Here is a 24,339-nt window from a genome sequence, read left to right as displayed (position 1 = left end):
ACTTTGGTTTTTTCCGCTTCCTTATACGCCGCCGCCCTTTCGAAAACAAAATCAACGCCGCGCCGCCGACATTAAAATATTTTATAGGAAGCAGAAAACCGTTGTTTTTTATTCATCATTATAATGTTTTTTTTTTGCATTCGACTAAGTATATTTTATTCATAGAGAGATAGATTGTTTTGCCTCTTGTGGTGCTGTTTAAGGCCGCCGTTGTTCGTCGGAAGAGCATGCAGCGCAAGAGGTGTTTTTCGAACGAGTATTTTGTGTAGGGTTGAGCGAGGTAGAGGGAGAAGGCCGTAGACCTGCGGGAGGCCAGTTTAAACCAGTGTATTATATAGACTTGCGTTTTATGTATCGACGGATGATCATTTATAATAATATATTATATTATTTCATAGAGTCTCCTGAACTTTCAATACCTGCATTTCAAATTAAAAATACGAAATTTGCAAGTGATTGAAATACTGCAGATAAAAATATACTTTTCATATTATCATGTTTGATAAAAATTATGCAATGATTTATAAGCTCACTCTACTGTTATTTTTGTTCTATAATATTTTACATATTTTTAGTACAATTACCGTATATTACAGATTATTATTCGTTTACAACAATTTTATTTTTAATCATTATAATCATGTTTTTACCGATTGACAGTTATATTAAATCCACGATGATAATTTATGTAGCCATACTTATTGTGTATATATCAGGAAATGGGCACATCACATTTAAAGAAATGTATTGTGATAAATTGTATATGGTCAAATAAAATTACGGCGATCATCTGAAATAACGTACAACCGGACAACGTATATAGAACATGTTTAAAAACTCTTCAAAGGTTTCTCATCGTAAGGCTTCGCTATACTTACTATAATTTATATTTACCTCGAACAACACATTATGAACGCACCATAAAAATAATATTCACGGTAAGTTTTCAATTACACCCATGTCCATGAAAACAATTTATACCTACATGTACTATAATATTTATAAAAGTAACTAAAAAAATGCACTGAAAAAATAAAAATAATAATGTACTTGGTTAATGACTAATGAGTTCTGATGTTTTATAAATGGATAACTTAATAATTATTACAATCATATACTTCGTAATAATGTTTAAAATAAATCAATATATTGTATATTAGGTAGATGTTATGTACATATTTATTCTCGTATTTATGTCACCCGCGACAAGATATCGAACAAATAACTATCTACGATTTTTTCAGAACCGATATGTATTGGCCTATTATGTGTTGTATATTATTTATTTTAAAGTTTAAAAATTCTTATTCATATTGTTTAACTAAACTTTAATAAAATAATCTTAATTCATCGTCTTAATTCTTATTAATTCAAAAATAAATTTAAAAAATGTTTTTGCATTGTAATACTAGTAGGAGAGCATACATCAAATTGAATTATACCAAAGAGTTTTGGCGCAAAAATGGGTCAGCTTCATAACTATGAGTAATATCAACTAAGACGCCCGCCTACACATGGTGTACGCTTACATCTAAAAATAATCACATTAGATGCACCGGTAAATAAGCAATACCTCAATTTATGTCACGCGCATATTATACATATTTTAGTGTCACTGTGATTAAAAAACTTAATCGAGTGGAAAATTCTATAAACAAAAAACCAATCTTTTAATAAGATTTTAATTTTGTTTATATTGAAACTTTTCACTATATGCCTATTTTATTGTCCATCCGTGGTTTGATGAATGGAAATATTTAATTTCAACAATCGATCAAACCTATCCCGCTTTTGTAGTATATTGAATATGATTGAAAATAAAGCAAAGAACGGGACCAAACCTGTTTTTATTTATTTACAAATGACCAAACGTGGATTTGACACAATTTTTCATTAGCTCTTGGGATGCAAATTTATGTATTAAGAATCCAAAAACTACTTTTACGTGATCATATATTATATACTTAAGATATTTATATCCTGCAATAATCGATAGTTTAAGTAGACATGATTTTTAATTTAGTTTAAAATTTAAATATCATTGCAATAAATTGGTATTTATACAAGTTATTTGTTATTATTAAATATTGTTTACATAAAGTTAAATTTAATATTAATATAACTAAATAAAATTAACAGATTACATAACAATAAATTCTGAAAAAAATACATAATTACACAATATTTATAAAAATAAATAGGTAAAGATTGAACGTATATTTAATATAACTTGTTTGAACTTGTCTATTAAATATTTCAAAATCAATTTTATTCAAATAGGTACCCCCTATGATGATCAATAATAATTTATCATTCATCAATAACAGTTAATACATTAAAACATTTAAATTAAATCGATGCTTACTATAATTCATAACACAAGATAAAGATAAAATATTTTTAATATCATTTTCATAATCGTAATGAAACTGAAGATATGATTTTGCCAAATACCTAAGATACAAAAAGAAGTAGCCAGTATTCAATTTTTCCTCGTAGGTACCTAATGACATATAAATATTTTTTTTGAAAATTATAATGAATACCTAGTTGAACACTCAGAGTGCTCCACAACAATGTAATCTAAACTCGAAATAGGTACCAAGACTTTTGAAACAAAACAAAACAATATAAAATTATATTTATATGAGCATATGGCATCATGCATACCCCACATAGTACCTATACATATTCCATTATATTATAGAACACAGTTATTACACCTACGTGTAAAATACTATAAAAACCCAAAATGAAACAGTATTATACTATAAAAATGAATAAATACCAAAACATTTTCTATATTATAACATTAAATGTTTAAAGTAATGGAGTACCTACACCTATAAAAAAAAACACAATTTAGACCACTACATGACGTTGAGTACTGAGTAAGTATTATAATATTGTTATATGACTTTATAGTATGTAGTTACGATGAAAGTATACTTTTAATTTCAACATTAAAGTTTGAAGAAAACTATATAAAAATACAAATCAAATAACTCAGCACTAAGGTCGTAGCTACAGGGGAGGTTTAAAGGGTTCAAACCTCAATTTTTACAAAGTAGAACATTTTAAAATATCTAATATATTCTAAAACTTAAAATGTTAATTTTTTAAATCATTTTATTTTTTTAACTGAATAAATACTTCATATAATATTATTGTAAATTTATAATATAGTGCATAAGGTATATTGATAATGCCTGTAGTGTATTGTAATGATTGATAAGAGCTTAAATAATAAAACAAAATAGAGACAAATTAATTCCAATCATTGAATGTATTTTACTATAAGGTTACCAAGAAACTCCTTTAAGAGGCAGTATGAAAGAAATATAGACCCTCCCCATAGAAAATTCCTAGCTATACGAACCTGCTCAGCACAGCCAGAACTTTGGATACATGCAGGCAACAATGTTCTTTATTCAATGATGTTACTTAGTACTCAATGATTTCATGATAATATATAGCTAAAATATCAGCATAAATAAATAAAATAACAAATACTAGGTAAATACTAAATTCAAACATAAAGGTATCATAATATTCTTTATTCGCAAAACAATCTGGTAGAACTGAGAACTCTATTTTAAAAAGTATACAGCACTAAATTAAGCACATCAAAATACATTAAGTACATAAGCATAACATTTATGAGTAGATCATAAATTCATAACACATTGCACGTGTGTTATATAAAATAAAAAATATGTTTCATAATTTTAGAGCTAGCAATAATATATTTAGTGTTTTACTTATTTCGAAAAATATGTTTTCTTGTCTTAATAGAATTCTAACTTTTAAAAATATTAACTGAACACATAAGAGTTTTATTTATTCTTTTTAAACAATTTTATATTCTGTACGGTACTTACTACAATTATTATACTGACAACATAAAAAAATATAAAAATAATTATGTGAGTTATCGCTTTATCGGTCAATTCGTCGCAAACAATTATCGCACTCTATTAAATTCATCGTGAACCAATTCGACGTAAAATGTAATACGTAAAAATATTCTATTTTGATTTTAATATTTTAATATTAAATTATTTATACATAATTTTGGACTACAGTGACTGCAGTGCCAATTATATTAAAAATGTTAAATGTCATCTTAGTTATTTATTATTAACCAGCTTTAAATTATAATAAACAACTACGAATTACGATCATTATTATAGGTACATAATATTATTACTTATTTACAGCCTTTATTATATTTTATAATAATATTAAATTAAACAAAAATACAAAATGTATATAAATACTAAGTATGCATTAAAATATTAAATAATTATTGTAAAAAAAAATTTTTTTTTAATTGATTCTGTGATTAACCTTTTTTAATCAGGCATTAATCCAGTATTAATCCTAAACCACGAGTACACACTACACACTGCCTGATAATCTCTATATGGTTAAATTGATTTTAATGACATTATGCCGACTAAGTTTGAATGATTTAAAAATTGATGCAAAACTACTTGGCCGATGTTCTTAAAATATCTATTACGTGTTTTGTATTTATATTATCTTGAAAAGCAAATCAAACATGAAATACGTCATGAGTTTCATATTATTATATTTTATAACTAAAGATAATATTATACAATACATATTTTATAGCTTTCAGATTACTTATATATGATTTAAAAAAAAAAAATAAAAATCGTTCTAAACGAGACGTTTTAATAAATCGTCTCATTAGTAATTTCTGCACGATTGAATACGGTACATAAATGTCACCGTATTTTATCGCGGCACATCACTCAATCATCGACTGCAATAGCTATAACAATAATACTACCACCTACTATTAATAATAATAATAATAATATCATTGACCATATCGAACGTGACGGATATGAAAACCAAAAAGTGTTTTAAATATTATACTATTAATACAATAACACGATGCAGACCGAAATGAATTTTTCATTTTTCTATATTGCTTATTAAAACGTTTAGGTAACGCATGCCGACACACCTGGCGGGGTCGTTAAATGATTCACTAGTCACGGCAACATCAGAAACAGCAACAACCAATAATATATTCCAGAATCGTATTTTATGATAATTTATTTTTTATTTTTGTCTTTTCGTTCTCTACCATATCATAATGCTGATGCGAGTAGCGTCGTCGCAGCAACAATGTTAGCAGGGGGACAGGGAATACGAGACGTTCCCGTAGTTCCTGCAGGACGGAATACGAATCACTAAAAATATATTTCTAATCCGTTCGCGGTAAAATATTATATTAAAGGATCATTGTGCGTGTAAACTGTAAAGTCGTGTGAAAACGGACTTGTATGTACCTACGGACATATTATACAGAGGTGTCCAGCGTCGGAGAGACTTCTACCAAACGAAATACGAAACAAAAAAATATATATTTGTCGTGACGAATATTATAATGGGTGCGTTGTTTATCGCGAGCCAGGCAATATTTTAAGAAATCCAAATAATTTTTTTTTTTTTTAATTTTTTGACAATTTATTAGTCATAAAAATATTTACAATAGTGCCTACGATTTCTATTAAAATAAATAGGTATGTTATTTAAGCATTCCTTTATACCCTATGAATATAAACTGCTAATTTTGGTAAAAAAAACTCACCCTGTATACGGATTACATATTTATTATTATTGATCGTTGTTTAGATCAAAGGATTAAGTTTCGATATTTCCACAACAACCACGATATAGCGTGCAACGACATACATCGTCGATTTCATTTAAAAAAATGCATAACAAAACGTTACAGTTTTCGAATAAGACTCGTGTAATAAGAACCTCTAATATACTACCATAATACTTATTTGTGCTTCGATGTAAAAATATTTTGTTTCCGAAAAAAATCGAAGGACATTGCTAACCATTTCGTGTTACCTGTACATCCGTACTATAATTTTATTATGAGCGCTTATTTTACAATAAATGATTGGATGAGTACAGTGACATTTTGACATTTTTCATAAATATTATAAGACACAACCGGATTAAGGTTTTTGCCGCTCATAGACTGAAAAAAATGCACGGTTGCGGTTTATTTTGAACACTTAATAGTTGTCGATATTGTTTCACATCGTACTGTGTTCAAATAGTATGTTTTTATATTTTAAACTTTAAAATAAAATCTCAACATAATTTTTGCGTCACATCATAAAACGATTTACTATTTTTTACGACCTTCAAAATTTTCCAACCTAGGTTATAGCCTAAACAGTAAACAGCCTAAGCGATGATACGATAGTTTTAAATGTTAGAGCCCATCACCCCTCACTGAAATGTTACACCTATATTAAATAAAATAATGTTTTATTTATAAATAGTTATAATAGGTGTACATTATAACTTTTAATTTATAACGTCTCATTCCCCAGCCCCACATTCGTTATCTGTGTACGTGCCTCTGTTATTGTGGTGGATTACGTTTGCAGACCGCATGTTTGCCACCCCTGGTACAAGCAGCTATGCTACATACTCGCACTATCGCGCACGAGAGTGTTAACGTTATATTATGCTTTGATGGAAACGGCGGTGTCGGATCTAGGAGTGTTGTAGCAGCGTCCTGGTGTATTATAATATAATATTATATTATATTATTATGATTATTATAATAATAACAACAACGAAAATAGTTAGGTACGTTATTGTTACAAATGAAACGACACTGACGACTAGACTAGTGCGATGGTGAGCGCAGCAAGTCATGAACCGAAAGGAAACGCACTTTTTTCGACCATTATGTAAATCGTCGACAACAATGACGGCGATGAGCGTGCCAAGATCCACGCGCAGGTGTCCACAACGATCTAGTTGTGTCGGTTCGTTAGATAAGCTGTGGAGTTACTGTATTACAATACCTATATTATTGTTGACCTGTAGTTAATACGTATATTACTTCCCAAGCATACGGTGTTACGGTGAACATTGCTAGACTATGTTTTTTCACTTACGCTGTAGCGACGATTGATTGCTTCCCAAAATATTGTATTTAGATATTATGTACGTTTTCAAATTTTGGACATGTTTTTCAATTTTCGGTTGTAACCCATTACAGGAATTTAAACGCGTTTATTTAAAAAAATAAATATACTTCCATCCTAATTGAAGCTTACGTTTTAATAATAATAATAGTAGCAGTAATAACAACACGGATATACGTATACACATAATATATATGTAATAATAATATCTACCTACATACCTCCTGTACGTAAAATACAGAGATAGGTACGGGAAAGTCATAACCTTGTGAACGGGTTTATCCTAATCTATCAAACATTGTGGTACCTACGTGCAATAAACATTTTAATCATTTGATTATCCTACGTGTGTCTGTATGTAAAAAAAAAAATATATAAATTTCATTTAAATTTGAAGAAAAGTATAAATTAGTCGAGTCTAAATTTCTGATAGATACGTCATAAAAATATAAATTTACTACATAAATATGCAACGGAATGAACGAGAGCAACATATTTAACAAAAACGATTTCTAACAATTAACCTTTGTATATTATATCATATGTAATACATTATTTACAATTATAAATAGTAAAATCGACTATCGAATACCTGCATGGAGCTGGTATAGGTATATAAATATGACTCAAAATAAAAATTTATTCACCACAAATCTCTTTTATATGTAGACATACATGAATAAATGTACAAGTAAATAACCGTAAACATATTTTGCTTATATGTAGATATATAATTTTACGTAATTATATGTAGATATATAAAATACGAGTTTTCTATATGATTCAGGAGACTGAGAAGTGTGAACAAGTAATTAAGTGTTAGAAATTTACAAGTATCTTAAGTACCTAATAAATATATCATTAAAGTTTTGAAAGTATAATTGATAATTCACCATTATTAAATGAAAATGTCCACACTATATTCGCAATCAATAATGTTGTTGCCTCCAAGGTGTGTCACGGTTTCACAAAGAAATAATTATTTTTATTACTTTAAAATAATTAGGTCAAATATGATAAAATAATTAATAATAAGAGTAATGTATTATATTTTTACCCATGTACCGGGTACATATTATTTAATTAAACAATATTGTGTATACATTATGGCAAGAAAGTAAAAATATTTTTAGTCTTTAAAATGTACAATAATTATACATAATAATACATTAATGTGAAATTATTTGTATAATTTCTTATGATGTACAAATTTAAAAATATATTAAAAATACAAAATAAGTAGTAAAATAGTATTTTTTCATCGTCGTCAAATAAAAGTACTTCATTTTATATGAAGTATAAATATGATTGCATCATTCAGACTTAAAAGACCAAACTACAACACGTGTCAAATCATGTTTGTTATAAATTATTATATACGTAGAATACAACTTTGGACCGACGACGCGTTATTATTGTGCATTTTACGCGTAAACTAGTAAAATTGATAAACAGAGAAACTATATAGACAAAAACAACTGATGTTGTAAACATATTGGTGTGATTTATATGCGTTTTGTAAATGCCATATTATATTTGTACAACAGAAAACGGTGACGCGTTTTCCAAAAAAATAGATACATTTTATGAGTATAAACGATTGGTGATTAGTGATTGATATACTTAATTGATGCTTGATCCACATTATAAATACGCACGAATAAGTAGGTACCTCCTTATCTAACACTGCAGTATTATTATAATTTAAATACGTGTAATAATATAATAGCGTTGAAAAAAAATGTATACGAGTAATATTTCGAGAGTATCGCTATGTAAAAAACAATAATCACATTTATAGATGCCAGTCGATTAATTTTTGTTATTAAGTGTTATACCAAAAAAAATTTAACCTAGATAATTCCGATCAGTAATCATTAAATCTTACACAAAGACGTAGTTTTCGATCCGATTTAATTAACAGCTCTATTGTACAATAAGTTTTGAGTGTAACTCGTCATTTCAGAGTCTAAGTTGTAAATTACTGTTATGTATGCGTTAAATTTCTTAAAAGCTGTATGCCTATGTATCTTTAATACTTTTAAAAACCTATGATATAACAACGTATAAGATTATTCAATTTTCAATTTTTTCGACCAAGTAAAAAATATTTATCGAACAATTTAAAAATGTCTTTTATAACTCAAAGAGAGTAGATAGAAAATATTACCACGAGTAAAAAATAATAATACAAACAATTGGTCTGGGTGTAAATATCTAGATTATAATCTAGAATAGTAGAATATAATACTCATCCACAGTTATTCGTTTTTAAACGAAAAAGAAATATAATATTGGTTTTATTAATAAGGGTGTACTTTAGACGTGAATATCGAAAATGCTGTGAAAATTTAAACTTCTACAGACACTTATAAAAATTACTTACGTAAATACGTACAACTGTTTTTTAACTCCAAGAATAACAACTAATGAAGAACCTTTTATTAAATTTTAAAACTTATAAAGTATGAGGTTAATTTTATGCATTTTTAACAATAAAATGGAAAAATCAATATTCTAACTTTAAACTCTGTTCAGTGTCTTATGAGTAATGCCAAAAAACATGATTGATTTTGTAAAATTCTAATTATTCGTAATAATTCTCCTTTTTAAAATTCAATTTTTTTTTGGTTGTTTTGGATGATGAGAAGTATTAGAAATTTAAGAACTAATGTCTAATAACTAAATTCCATTTGCTACTATATAAACCTCATTCAAATTTGAAAACAGAATTTTTTTTTCCTATAAAAAAGTATGTATAAACAGACATAAAAAAACAGATGAAATATATTTCGATCTCCAATAGGAATCTAAGATAATACAAATATTAAGTGAAGAATGGTGTTAAAAAAAATATAGCGTTACACTACAAAAACTTAGAATTAAAAAACAACAATGGTTAATGAGCCAATAATATAAGTTTTGCTATAGTAATATAGTATTACTATATAATAATATATTAATATAATCAAACATTTAAACGTAATTAGTCATATTACGATGAAAACATAATATTATAATACACAAATTACACAAATTACCCAACACTTTTTATCATAGCTTATCGGATTTAAATTATACTAATGATTATTAAAAAGAAAACGAGTGTGACAGATTTATTTTTTATTGTTCGTATCAACACAGTTGTTTTTATAACAAATTTTGCTTTCACAGATTTGTATAATATGTATATATAATATTATTATTATTATTATTTGGCAATTACACAAACCAAAAAAAAAATTGTAAACCGAATAATCCTATACGATTTGACAATATTGTTCGAAAGCCAACATTTTCTAGGGTATATCATGTATATATAGGTTAAGACTCGATAAATTTAGAATAATGGTATTGCAAGTTTTCAAACAAACCATTACTACGTACCTAACTTTCACCCTTTTACCATATGTTCAAAAAAACAAAACTCGTAATTTGTATATAACAAAGTTAAAAATTGTCATAAGCATAACATGTATTGTCTATTCAACATTCACTCAATCGAGTATAATATGAATCATGAACATTAATTAAGTCTATAAAATATAAATTATAATGTATTTTTCTACTAAAATAGAATTCACACATTTTAAATGCAAATTTCTGATAACCTTAACTTGCACTTTTGTGATTTCTTCGAGTTTATAATTAACTATATACAATTACTAAATTACCGATTATATAATAGTAGATAATCTAATTTCAAAGAAAAAGTTAAATAAATGAATGTATATATTTTTAACAGCAATTTTATTTAATTATGTAGGAACTTCCAAGAGTTCTCACGCAATTAGAATAAAGAAAACTTATGTTATCATTCTTCTTTTTTTATTAATCTCGATTAAGTATTTTAATACTATTTTATATAATAAAGTTATAATAGTGAGTAATAAATTTTAATATTAATATATTATATTTCGAATGTTTTTATTACTAACGTACAATAAACCATAATATAGCTAGCAGGTACCCCAATACACTATAAGAATAATAAAATATGTATATAAAGTATATTATTTAGGAATTACCGTTTCAATATTATGAAATCTGTATTTAAACACCATATTAAATATATTTATATCATTATATCTATTGTATTTTAGATATTTTATAATAAAACATTATTAATAATGCTAATTTAAAAACTATGTAGGTATATAATATTAAAGTAGGTACCTATTAAAAAAAATATTATAAGAATCTCTTAAATTCTAAATACTGAGCCATCATACAATTAAATCCTACTGATTAATGATTATTTATGATAGAAGTAAGTGATAACAACGATTGCGTTAAATTAAGATTTCTGATTTAGTTTTTTTTTAAACTATGCCAAAACAAAGAAATTGCAATAGATAAACGATGTGTTATATTATAATATTATGAAAGTAATACTATCAAAAAGAATATCTAAGTAAAAAAATATAAAGAAATTATTGTTAGATGAAAAAACAACAATAATTAAAACCTATCTATGGTACCTAATACTATGTTATTATCTTTCATCACAATCGATATAAAAAAGAATTAGATAATACCTAACTCTGGATTATGGTCCGTTTTATCAAAAATATCGTTTTCCATAAATACTGCCGGAAACAAATAGATTTATAACCTACGACAGGTATGACCGCTAGTAAATTGCATTAAAAATTGATAAATTTACATTATTATTTGTATGATGTTCGTTATTGTTATTCGATTACATCTTCGATTATTCTTTACACATAAGCGCATACAGTAAACGATGGCATATAGGTATTTTATGTTTTTAGTGTTAAAAATGCATAAGCATGGTACATAATAGGCATCATATTTTATTGGAATTAAGAAAGTGGTTTTTATTTTTACTTTTTTGGTGTGAAAACGATAAACCGACCTATTCGGGTGCGACAATATTTAGACGCCTATATTATTATATTAATTTTATGTCTTGTAGATTACAGTCGCCTTCAAACAAACGAATGCGCCTATACAGCTGTATAATATAATATGGTATTATAATAATAATAATAATACCATGGCGTTGTTTTCGTGCGACCACCAAAGAAAGCGAGTCCGGGTCATTTATCCGCACGACTTTGTCGATTCGTATGCATTAATATAAACTCATGCGAAAAAATTGCCGTGATTTGTATAGTATTTGTTACGTCAGAGGGTTTAAAAAAAACAAAATAACCAAAATCATATAACATCACTCTACCCGCACATTATAAAAATCGTTCGATCTCGTTTCGAAATATTATACACTTGCAGATACCTCTCTCTCTTTCTTCTAATATATTTTATTATTACACATTTATAATATTTATGGTGGATTTAATCGGGGCAGATTCAGGTACGTATCAATGAAATACAACGGGCCGATCGAATAGTATACGAATACGCTCATTGTGCGTTATTATTATACAATACCACACCGCGAATTTTAGAGCATCCGTTTTCAAGGTCGCCCACTGGCATCCATTATTGTTATTATTATTACGCACATGATGCATTCTATAAGCAATACAATATATATATATATAATATCGTAACAGAAGTACATAATGTAATAATAATAATTTATTGTATGCGTTTGGGAGATATTATTATTCGGTGACACTTCACTCGTTGGAGCTAGACCTTATCGAATAACGCCACTGGGTTCAATGTATCCATTCCGTCGTCACGGGGTTTCGTCATCGTGTCTCTGTGGTCCTATGTAAACAGTGTGATTTTTGTTCTCCCCAATTCATATTCAGCTCGCGTTTCACCCAAGAACCATCTTTAACCGGATTCATATTCACCGAATATATATTTTTATGTATACATACTTACTGTATCTCACGGACATATAATACTCGTTTGCTGCAGACATTTGCGATTATTTTGTCTGAATCCCCGTCATACCAATTTAGTCAAGTAAGAGAAACTACCCATTAGATAATAAATAATGCGCATTTCTCGAAACAAAATTCCCGAAACCGAATGACAGTAGGTACCATAAATATAGCAATAAGCATCAAGTAAAATTGTCTACCTTTACGGTAGAAGACTGAAATAATTCTACAAGCTTTGCTAAGGACTCTCTAATCACTTCGCATTCAGTAGGTAGTTGCTAGATAGAGATTAAACTGTTAATATTAAGGATATAATGGAATTACACACCCACTTTTAATAAAAAGTGCATATCAAATGATTTTATCTAAAGGTACATAATATACATAATATATACACTGCTAATAAATTTAACGGAGGACAGCTGCCGAAGATACGCTATTCGGTATTCCAACCCCTTCTAGCCTTAGAACAAACACGAAAACTTCATCGAAATCACGGGCAATAATTTGAAAGTTATACAGGGTCTATAAATCGAATAAAAAGACGCGTTTATTTGCAATCAATTTCCCAAATTTTTGTGAGGACGTTTCTTTTGAAGATGCAAAGTACAACACTCTCCTTTCGCTATTTCCTAGTCGGTGGCACAGATCATTGTGTGTTGCGGATATAATATTTTTGCAAACGCATTTTTGAAAACAATATAGTTATCTCTATTTGTATTGAAACCTTTAAGCGTGGATTCACGCGTTTCGGTTTTTACAATAGAAATTACAGTTAGGTACGCTAAGGTAGTGCAGAATGCTCAACGGGAATGACGGACGACTTACTCGGTGAGGAGCCCGAAGGACCCGATAAACGCCAGCGATCTGGTTAATTAGTGGTAACGTGAGGCTGAACGAATGGACTGGCGGCGCCCGTTGCGGCTCCGGCACGTTGGCCGAATACTCGAACGGATCGGTGTCGTCCACGTACTGTACACGACATGCGAAAGACATCATTACAGGCGTAAAAACACTCAAAACAGCGTCGGAATCGGAACGACAGATCGTAGCCGACAATTGCTGTTTACACGATGGTAACTACACGCGTGCGACGACGATGACGCGAATGTTCACGACCGTTTTCGAACAGACGAGCACAGACATCATTTTTTTACTTCCGTACAGAAACCGTAAATTCACAATTCAACGACGGATTTAATACTATTTTGGTCGATCGAGATTAATACTAAACGATTTATGTGTCGATATAACTGCGATCGTATACGTCAGACCGGACAGAACAGTATACACATCGAGATCGATCGTACGAGACGGACACGGACTGACTGACTGTTTGGCGTTAGCGGAGGACGCCGCCACCGCCACCGCCGCCACCACCTCCGCCACCGTGCGGACAGATAGGCGGAGGATCGTGTAATAGAAGTCCCCCCTCCCCCACCCCATTACAACGCGATCCGATATCAGCTGATAATAACGACCCTATCGCAATATATTAACAACAATACAATGATTGCTAGAATTATATTAAATTTTACTATATTAGAATATTATATACCCTAAAGAGTCGACCCTCCGCTAGTATACTGCGCACGCGCGATCTTCTCGAAAAACCACTCTTCTGTTAGTGACTTCACTCTCGCCGCCCTCTAGAGTTTTTGTCATGATTAAGTGTTTGTTTTATTTTAACTTACTTAAAATATAGTAAACGTTAAACTTTAGTATTATTAAAAAAATGAACATTGTAAACATTTCCAATACGAATAAAAAAGTAAAAAAACATAAATGTCCAAATCGAAATTCTTAATGTAAAAATGAACATAATATGCTAGTGTAAATTTTCCATGTAAGGCATTGCAAAATGTATTCAATAAAAAGATAACAATACAAAGTTAAACTGTTCAGAAAAATTACGAATAAAAATATCAAACGCATAGAATTTGTTTCTGTTAAATAAAATAAAATAATAATAAACATTTTCAAAAAGCCTTAATTTGATAATACCTACATGGAAGCTTAATACTGTCAGTCGAATTACCGAGACTATACTGCAGTAATAATGGACATTTCTGTTTTATAGTTGAAGAAGACTGGAGAAAAAGACGTACACTATCATTATTTTTGTAATTCATTTAGTCATTTCATATTTGTAATAATCTGTGTGCTGTGGTATTCATGTTATTACTTATTATTGCCTTAATGATATTGAACGCGCAGTATCATCAAGTTGACGAAACGAATTTTCTATAAATTCGTGGTATCTACATAAATACATAATATCATACCTAATTTTCGCTGCACTGATATTATTTACCATCAATGATGGTACATAATCTAGAGCAGAGTTTCTTAAACTGTGTTCCGCGGCGGAACCCTGGAGTTCTTCGTAAATCACTTCGAGGTTCCGCGAAGCTTAAGTAATTTTTTTTTTATGTTCAAGAAAATTACTTTAAAATATCCACTATGGAAAAAAATACTTGTATATTAAATAATAATGTATAAGTCATATGGCATAATCTATTGGCTAACTCTATATTCAATAATCTATAGTTCTACTTAATATTATAATTTATTTGCAAATAATCCTAAAAAGCTAAAAAGCTAAAATAAAGTAGGAGTTCTACGTTAAAAGTGGATATCAAAAATGGTTCCACGGATAAAAAAGTTTAAGAAACGCTGATCTAGAAAATACCTACCTACCTATATTTGTTTACATCGTCGAATATAGTACGCCACACAACTGTACAACCACAGTCTTGAGTGTACCGAACGTACCGTATAACGTAGGTATGGAAAAAAAACAATATTATTATTCATTTGAACCTATACGTATAATATGTATAATATAAGTCATGCATAATATAGATACCTACACGGCGACGATAACATATAGATCTTGAAAACGAATTAAGTGAAAGTATTATACAGGTACCTACGCGTGCGTCACGTCTGTAGGAAATTCAACGCCGTGTCTCGAACGCGAGTGGCGTAAACATACCACAGAACCGATTGCATTTAAATTATTATTAACGTCGGATGGTTATTTTATTTTATCTTCGAAACAATTACATCCAAAGATTCTAATGTCAAGGCAATTACTTTTTTCCCGTAATGCCACACGCGTTACAATAAAACTATGTAGGTATGTTATATTTATATAATTTGTGTCTATAATCTATATTAATATGTTATGTGCAATAATTGTGATGGAATATCGAGCAGGGAGCAGGGTAATACCCTGAGGGTATAATTGTATGATACTAAAATGTAATAAGACGCTGTTAGAACATAATTTTTTTTGTGCTGTTGCAAATACTTTTTTGGGTTAATGTACTTCAAAATCAAAAAATGTTTATTTATTTATTTTATTAATTTATTAATATTTTGCATAGAAATGGTAACATTTTTTTAAATTAATCCATTTATCAAATTTATTAAAAGAAATCTTCTTTTTAAAAATTACTATTAGGTTTCAAGTTTATCATAGTATATTGCATGTATAGTAATAAGGACAAAAAATTAATTTAAATATTGTGACGTTATAAATTATGAAGCTGACGAATGCATTTCCGGTAATGTTTTACATGTAAAAATTACTTGAAAGTTTAGTCGATGATTTAAATTTTTTTAAATAATTGTAAAAAAGTAGGTATTTCTTTATTATTAGGGAACGAGTGGGTATGGCTCAGCTGTACAGTGTAGTCGTTGAGTGGTTATTGTAATAGATGTATTCAATTTAAATTCAATGATTCAGATAGAAGACCGCCTGTCACTGTTATATCAAATATATTTCATAATATCATTAATATGTTTTTTGATATTACTACTAAAGTAAAATATGTTACTAGTAACACGTTATATACGTTGGCTTATTTAATTATAATATTAGTGTATTAGTGTACGAGTATTAGTGCATATTTATATCATATTATAATATTATTATTGTTATTAACTTTTGAAACAATTATGTCTTGCCGTAGAACAGTTTAAATAGGTATATGGTGTAAATAGGTAATAGTTTAAAATTAACCTAGCCATTTTGAAATTGTCGTTGCGTATAATAGGATGTATAATACATACGTAGAAGTTTTAAATTTAAATCCCCGCGAATAATAAAACAACAAAATAACTATAATCATCGTTATTCTTTCATCTTTATGAAAATATATAAATATGTTCAAATTCCAACTTTAAGTGTCTATAATAGAAAATTTTGCATGTAAAATTTTTAAAATATTTAGTTCCAATACAAAACTATAGAATATAGATAGTATCGACATTAGAAAACAAAATTAAAAATCGAAAATCGAAAATGTCTATAATATATAGCTTAAAAAAAAATGTTTTTAAAATTGATATAATAATGCGCATAGAAAATGGTATAAATATTTAGTGAACATTTTAAGTATTTTAGGTTATTCATTTTTGAATTATAACAATTATCAAAAATCGTTTAAAAGTAAATAGTTTTTTTTTCAATGTCCATATCACCAGCTCCTCCTCCCTCACAACAAACTCCCAAACAAATAATTATTTAGAAATTTTGTAGGTATATAAGTTGTATGAATTTTCACGATAGTTTTCACAATTTGTACGAAACTATAATTAAAGATATAAAAAAAAATTTTAAAAATTGTTTATGAACCAACTAACCAAATAAAATTGTATGTTGAAAATGTCAGTAAGGAATAATAAATACCCACTTTTTTTATAAATAAATATATGTACCACTATAGCCAGTGGTTTCTGAATTTATTCCACGTCCTATGCAATGGCCACCCTGTATATTTACAACAGTTTACGTTAAGCCAGGTTTCTATATAAACTGTGTCGTGTTGTGTTGAATTTATTTAACTTATAAATAAGTAGGTAACGTGATACCAATATTTTTGTTACCCACCTACGGGCTATGAATTAAATCTATAGAACTTCCCATCACATAGGTCATAGAGAAACGTTTATCCAGTACTCTCTTTACCAAATTTTGAACAATTACAATTTTTACTGTAATAATATTGTGTACTTTTTTATACATAGACAATTGTACAAAAAAAAAACATAATAGTATGTACTGTCAAGGTTTGCTATTAAAATTCAAAAGTGGCAATGCTGGAGAAACAGAGATAAATATTAGGAATAAGTAAACTAAAAGTTCTTTAAAATAATTAACTGTATATTCTACCTATAAATTGGCTATAATCTATAATAACTTCTGCAGTGTTTGAAATTTTTTAGATAAATATCACTATAAGACATAAGTTAGATGAAATTAAATCATAAGTAAAATAATTATAAAATTACTTACTTACTACCTAATAAGTATAGTTAAATAGACTGACAAGCGATGCATATAATTATGTAGATTTATAGAATCAATTTAAATGTTTTGTTTAACAATAAAACAAATGTTAGAAAGTTAATTTAAAAAAACAACCAAGGTTATTAATTTAACCCAACGTCAAGTAAATTAAGTTACCTATAAATTAATAGTTAAAAAACAATACCTCTGAGATTATTAATTTAAGATAGAAATAAATATTAATATACCTACCTAACTCAGTTAAAAAATAGCGAATTACTTTTTATTGATTTGTAATTATAACCTGGATCGGTCACATATAATGAACTTTCATTTTTTTCAAAATAATAAGTATTCATTTTCAAAAAAAAATGCATTTTACTAATATTTATTATCGCACACTAGTCACTAGTTGTAAGATAAAATCATATAAGCATAATATCCATAATATAAAGTCTACTAAATTATTAAATAAAGGAATATTTATTTGCTTACTTTTATTTTTAACTATTTTATATATGTATACAAAGTGCAGTGTGGTTAAATAAAAAAAAGTTTTAACAATCTACAGTAATAGATAATTTGACGCAATTTCATGTACATTTTTTGATTTTTTATTTACCTGAAAATCTAAGTTATTACAACGGATAGGTACTTTAACTAGTTAAGTTAATCAGAAAATTAACTTAATAGAGAAGTTAATTTTTTTTTTTTACTTGTTTTTTTTAATCAATATTATAATCTTGAAGCTTTTATTAAAAAAACATTTCTACCTCACAACGTCACAACAATAACCATTTTCAATTCGAATTATAATTATTCACATTGAAAGTCCTTAGAGAAATCATGTAAAATACTTTGGTTACAATTATTTCCCTATGAATATTATTTGTATGTAGTAATAATTAATAAAAATTAAAAAAGTGAGTATCGTTAAATTCAAATTTTAGATAATATATGAAACTATAAATGTTATAAAAATTAATAAAAATAATATAATTGAAAAAAATTAGTTAATTTTATCATAATAAATTTAAAGACAGACAGTACATGTTTTAAAATATACTTACATCACATCACATAGAAAACATAGAAAAACATCTACGTACTATGATTAATTCTTTTGTCTCTTAACATTTTAGTTTAAAATTTAAAATGTTATCAATATTTCAATTAAATAAATAGAATATTAAAATAATAATATTGATTTATTAATGTTAAATTTATTTAAGTTAAATCTGTAAAATTGTTCATGAGTATTTGTGCAAAAATTTCGAAAAATGAAAAGTTAATATAATATTTGGTTAAATTAGTTAGTTTAAAGCGTGAAAATATATTAGTTGTGAATACTGAAAATTGTTATTGTGATAACAATACGTTTCCCAGTATTGCTCCAAGAATTTAAAACTAAAAAATGTATTATCATAAATACATTTCTTTTAGATATTTGATTAAAATATAATTGAACATTTTTAAATATAGAATTTCATGTCCAAAGACAAAATAAAATAGTTTAACTTTAGTATTATTAATACATCTAATTTAACCTAATATAACTTAAAGTTATTATATAGTTTAAGCACATTTAATAACAAAAGGCAAGCAATTTAATATACCTGGTAAAGTAATAAGTAAAAATAATAATAAACTGTAACGCTTGTATGATTTAACTTACTATCTTTGTATTTGAATTTAAAACAAGCAAAATTAAAGATATTATATTTTTTTAGCAATAGTATTTTTATTTTTTTCTTATATTATATATCTAACTCAAAAACTGTACCTACTTATCTATTTAAGTTATAGATATACTAAACTAAACTTTGTAATTAAAGTTTTTGATATTAAATTTAATTGAAAATAATAACAATTTTTAATAATAATTTAAGCTATAAAAAACTATTTCATAGTTTACATTTTCATTTTTCACCTTGCTGATAGTTATTGCCAACTCTATTAATAATTTAATAACTAAACTCCTCATTAAATTTATTTCATATTTACCTATAATTATTGTGTACGTATATATAACATTGTATTTATATATACTGGTGTAAATAATTAATAAGTATAAAAAAGGTGAGCTTACTGTTGTAAGTTTCTTTTGTATGGTTGACATCTGGGCTGTGCTATCATGAATATGAACTTGGTCAGGTCTGACTTCCACGCAATCGTCTAAAATATAGTTAACATTATATAATTTGTTGTATATGAGTATGTCACATAGTTAACTAATATTACCGGAATCGGTATCTGGTGGTGTTGTTGGTGCTGCAGGTGGAGGTTCTTCGTTTCCTAATAGATCATCGATATTCCGACAACCTCCAATAAATAACATTAACTGGTCCAGCTCGTCTTGTAAATTTGGTTCTTTTTGCATTTTATTGATAGGTATTTCTGTGATTTCGTTTACATACTCTATTTTCTTTATTCGAAGAGAAGTTTTTTTGGTTCTAACGAAATCGTCGCTTTGATTTTTTTCTCCCCACCAATCAGGACTACTATTAGCTAATTCTTCTATTTGTTTTGAACTGGAACTAACTGCATCACCGCTACTAGTTTGTTTAGGCTCATTACTTTGAGATTCTGATTCTTCACTTGCTAACCAAGATGGGCTATCAAATGAATCCATTTTTCTAACACCAGTAATGATTTTTTTATGACCTTCCGCAGCAGTATTTTTATGTTGATCAAATGATTCAGGGACATCCCGAGACCAATCAGTTGAAATACTTGCACTTGTTTTATCTTCTTTCCACCAATCAATCGAATCTGATTCCTTCGTTGACGCATCGTAATTATTATCAGATATTTCTATATTTGAATTGTCTTTTAAATTAGGCAAATTGGTTTCTAAATGAGTTTCGAGGTGATTTTCCAACCACCACTGATTTTCACGAGAATTAATATTTACATCATTTTCAAAATTAAATGGAAATGATGGATTAGAATTTTCTTCAACGCTTTGGTTTTTAATTGAAGTATCACTTAATGAATTAACTTGTTTAGCCTCATCTCCTGATAGCCACCATGGACTATCAAATGAATCCATTTTTCGGACTCCATATGATACCGTCATTTCTGGACTTTTTGTTTGAGAATTGTCACTTTTTTTAAGCTCTATCTTATTTGAGCTTAATTTGGACTCATCACTTGCGCATGAACTTTTTTCTTCTGTTAACCACCATGGCGTATCAAATGAATCCATTTTTCTAACACTATATGTTTGATTTTTAGTCGATAAAGAATGATTGGTATGTGTGTCTGGATTTGAAACACTATCAATATATAATATTGACCCCTGAGTTTCAATATCTTTGAAGCATTTATCTTCGATATTTGATTCTGTTCTTTGGATATTATATGTAGGACTTATGCTTGATTGAGTATTACTCTTAATACAACCGGCATTTAAAACATTTTGAGCACATGGTTTTGGTTTTTCATTAATTAAATCTTCTTGGACTGCTTCTTTTAACCACAGATTTCTATCAGACGAATCAATTTTTCTAATTCTATTTGAATGACTTTTACTTGATGTAGAGTTACTCTTTGTTGATTCTGAATAAGAAGTACTTTCTGTACTCGACAGTTGCACATCATTATTATCTGCTTGTTCAGCTTCTTCTAACCACCGATTTCTGTCTGAAGAATCCATTTTTCTTATATTATATGAAGGAATTTTGGTCTGCGTATTGTTCATATTTAAATCAAAATCTGTATTTCTACATACATTTGGTTCTTCGTTATTATTTTCCGAATCTTGTAACCACCAGGCTTGATCGGAAGAATCCATTTTTCTTAACGGATATTGTAGCTTAGGTACATCGGATATAACTGCAATGCCCGAAATTGGTGCAATACTTCTTATTGTAACTAATTTAGGTTCATCGATTTTTCGACCCGTTGGTGGTTTTTCTTCCGCAGTACTGGAAACTGACGGAGAGCGACTGATGCCAGATTCATCTCGGTTTTTTTCAGAAGTTCTGTTTCTATTCCAGTTTGGTTGAGGTAATTTTGATGTCTCTGCACCACTTGAACGACTTTTACTATGGCTAGATGAGTCAGAAAGATACGAATCTTGTTCATGACCTTAAAAAAAATTGAAACTTTTATGATTTTATTTTTTTTTAAATAAATAAATAAAAATAACGTACCTGAATTATCACTAGTTGATCCAGAGTCTTTAGATTTCGAATAGTTATAGCCTGATCTACTACCAACATACCTAGGAATAGGAATTGAGGATACTACTTTTAAACTAGGCATGTTGCGAAGGAATCTTTCGTCGGTTTGTAAACTGACATCCACTCCTCTTTCATATTTTCGTGGTACCATTAACACAGTAAATTCTTGTTGTTCAGCATGCTTACTTCGTAGAAATGTGCTATGAGCAGGAGGTGTAGGTGATGTACTCCGAGTGACTACTGATACCATAATATCCACTGGAGTATCTGCTTTTATATCTGGTACATTGCATACTCCAAAAACTGTTACAGATTGTTCCTTGATAGGACTTCGAACAATCGGTGCACCGAAGCGACTAGCACTTCCAGTTCTCAGAGTAGGTTTGTTACCAAAACCTGATGATGCTACTCTCATCCTTTTATCAGCTAATACAGCTTTGTCCCTCGCAATGGAAGAAAATTTGTCTTTTAGTGCAGTTACTGAATTTGAATCGCCACCGTACGTACGAGTTGGCAGAGCTGAATTCCCGGTTAAAGCCCTGTATGAACTTCCACTTAAAAAACGGTTTGAACTTGTTCCCTAAAATTATTGAAAGAAATAATAGATTTTAAAATTATTTTAAAATATATATTGTACTTACTAAAGTAGTAGGACGTTCTGGAGCCGATGTATAACTCTGACTCGGAGATCTCCATGGTGGCTATTAATAAATTAACAAAATGTCTTAGATAATAACGAAACAAAAACAAATAATGTAAATACAATAATTTAATTAGATTACATACCCGTGAGTTTCTATACGACGAAGTCATGATTACATTTGCATATTATCAAGAGGTATAGCTAGAGTACGACTGCTGGATATGAAATGTCAACAACGCAATGTGCACCGGAGTATTGAATGCGGGCCAACTCCACGTCCACTGATCCCGTAATGGTTATTTTTATATTCAACTAAAAGTGCCTATTGCGAACTTGAAGCCAAATGCGATTTAAAAACACGAAAATGAGACATGATATGTAAGTGCGTGTGGAACTCATATTGGGTAATTGCTTAAGAGATAATTAGATTAAAAATTAAAATGTAATTACAAATAAAAATAAAAATAATTTTCTAATATTTTTTTAAATACAAATATAAAAATTATTTATATAAAAAGATGATTTTTTTTTATAAAATACTTAAATAATTAAATATTAATTGGGCAAATTATAAACTACAAGTGTAAAGTTTTGGATAAACAGCGTAACATTCTGTTTAGATTTACCTATTCAACTACTACAGACTTCAGTGGACAGTAACTATAAACCGAGAACTAGGAAAAGCGAACACAGTCTGTGTGTCTGGTAGACGTTAAATTACATTATGGTCCATTTAGACTGCATTTGTAGAAATTTGGCACACAAGCAATCTGTCTATTATGAATCTCTTCTATCCCCGGACCAACATATATCCGTCCGAGAATACAATATTGTTCTGTTCCGCAGTAGAAACTGCCAAAACACCATAATTACTGTACAACTACGCATTTTTCTAGCCAAAATGTATTTAATATGATATGTATACTTAAAATTTTTTTTATCATAAATTTATACTTTTAAAATGAATACAACATTAATTATTTTGAGTGTAATTCCCACATGTATGAGTTTGAGAAACAAGATAACCACGATGTAAGTACGAGGTAAAAAAATTAATAACACGAGTAAACGTGAATTAATTCACTTATTATATCTTTTAAAAGCTTCAAATAGCAAATTTAGAAAATTATTTTGTATTTAAACCTATAACTAACATCAAAAAAATTCAGTTTTCTATTGCATTGGGATAACCGACGATTCATAAAAAGAATCATATTAATTCTAATGCATTCTTTCTAATATGTATCCCATTATAGTTATATCAATATTTAATTTGCTCAAACTTATGTAGGTACCTAGGTATCTATAAAAATATTATTTTCAAAACTCAAAGCGTAGAAATGTCTTATCACGCAATGTATAATCATAAATCACAATACATATTATA

The 24,339-nt window shown here is 28.3% G+C and overlaps 1 protein-coding gene across 4 annotated transcripts in view; it reads right to left on the bottom strand.

The window, feature by feature from the left end:
- Fhos (Formin homology 2 domain containing) overlaps positions 1 to 23,579 on the bottom strand; it is a 43,956-nt gene extending 20,377 nt beyond the window's left edge. For 2 of the 4 annotated variants that reach the window (XM_015510309.2, XM_015510310.2), the window contains exons 1-5: positions 23,096 to 23,577; positions 22,951 to 23,010; positions 22,280 to 22,889; positions 20,364 to 22,214; positions 20,212 to 20,297 (exon numbers count right to left, since the gene is read on the bottom strand). In XM_015510309.2, coding sequence (XP_015365795.2) covers positions 20,212 to 20,297; positions 20,364 to 22,214; positions 22,280 to 22,889; positions 22,951 to 23,010; positions 23,096 to 23,122 — 2,634 coding nt within the window. In that variant the 5' untranslated portion in view covers positions 23,123 to 23,577. Of the gene's footprint in view, positions 1 to 13,651; positions 14,160 to 20,211; positions 20,298 to 20,363; positions 22,215 to 22,279; positions 22,890 to 22,950; positions 23,011 to 23,095 lie in introns of those variants that run through there. The other 2 variants (XM_015510311.2, XM_089222709.1) reach the window with 2 other exon arrangements.
- Between the last annotated feature and the right edge of the window lie 760 nt (positions 23,580 to 24,339).

The sequence above is a fragment of the Diuraphis noxia genome, unplaced genomic scaffold (assembly GCF_037042655.1).
Source record: "Diuraphis noxia isolate RWA-SAM2 unplaced genomic scaffold, SU_Dnox_SAM2 contig0003, whole genome shotgun sequence".
Lineage (NCBI taxonomy): Eukaryota > Metazoa > Arthropoda > Insecta > Hemiptera > Aphididae > Diuraphis > Diuraphis noxia.
This window is presented reverse-complemented; position numbering and strand designations above follow the sequence as displayed.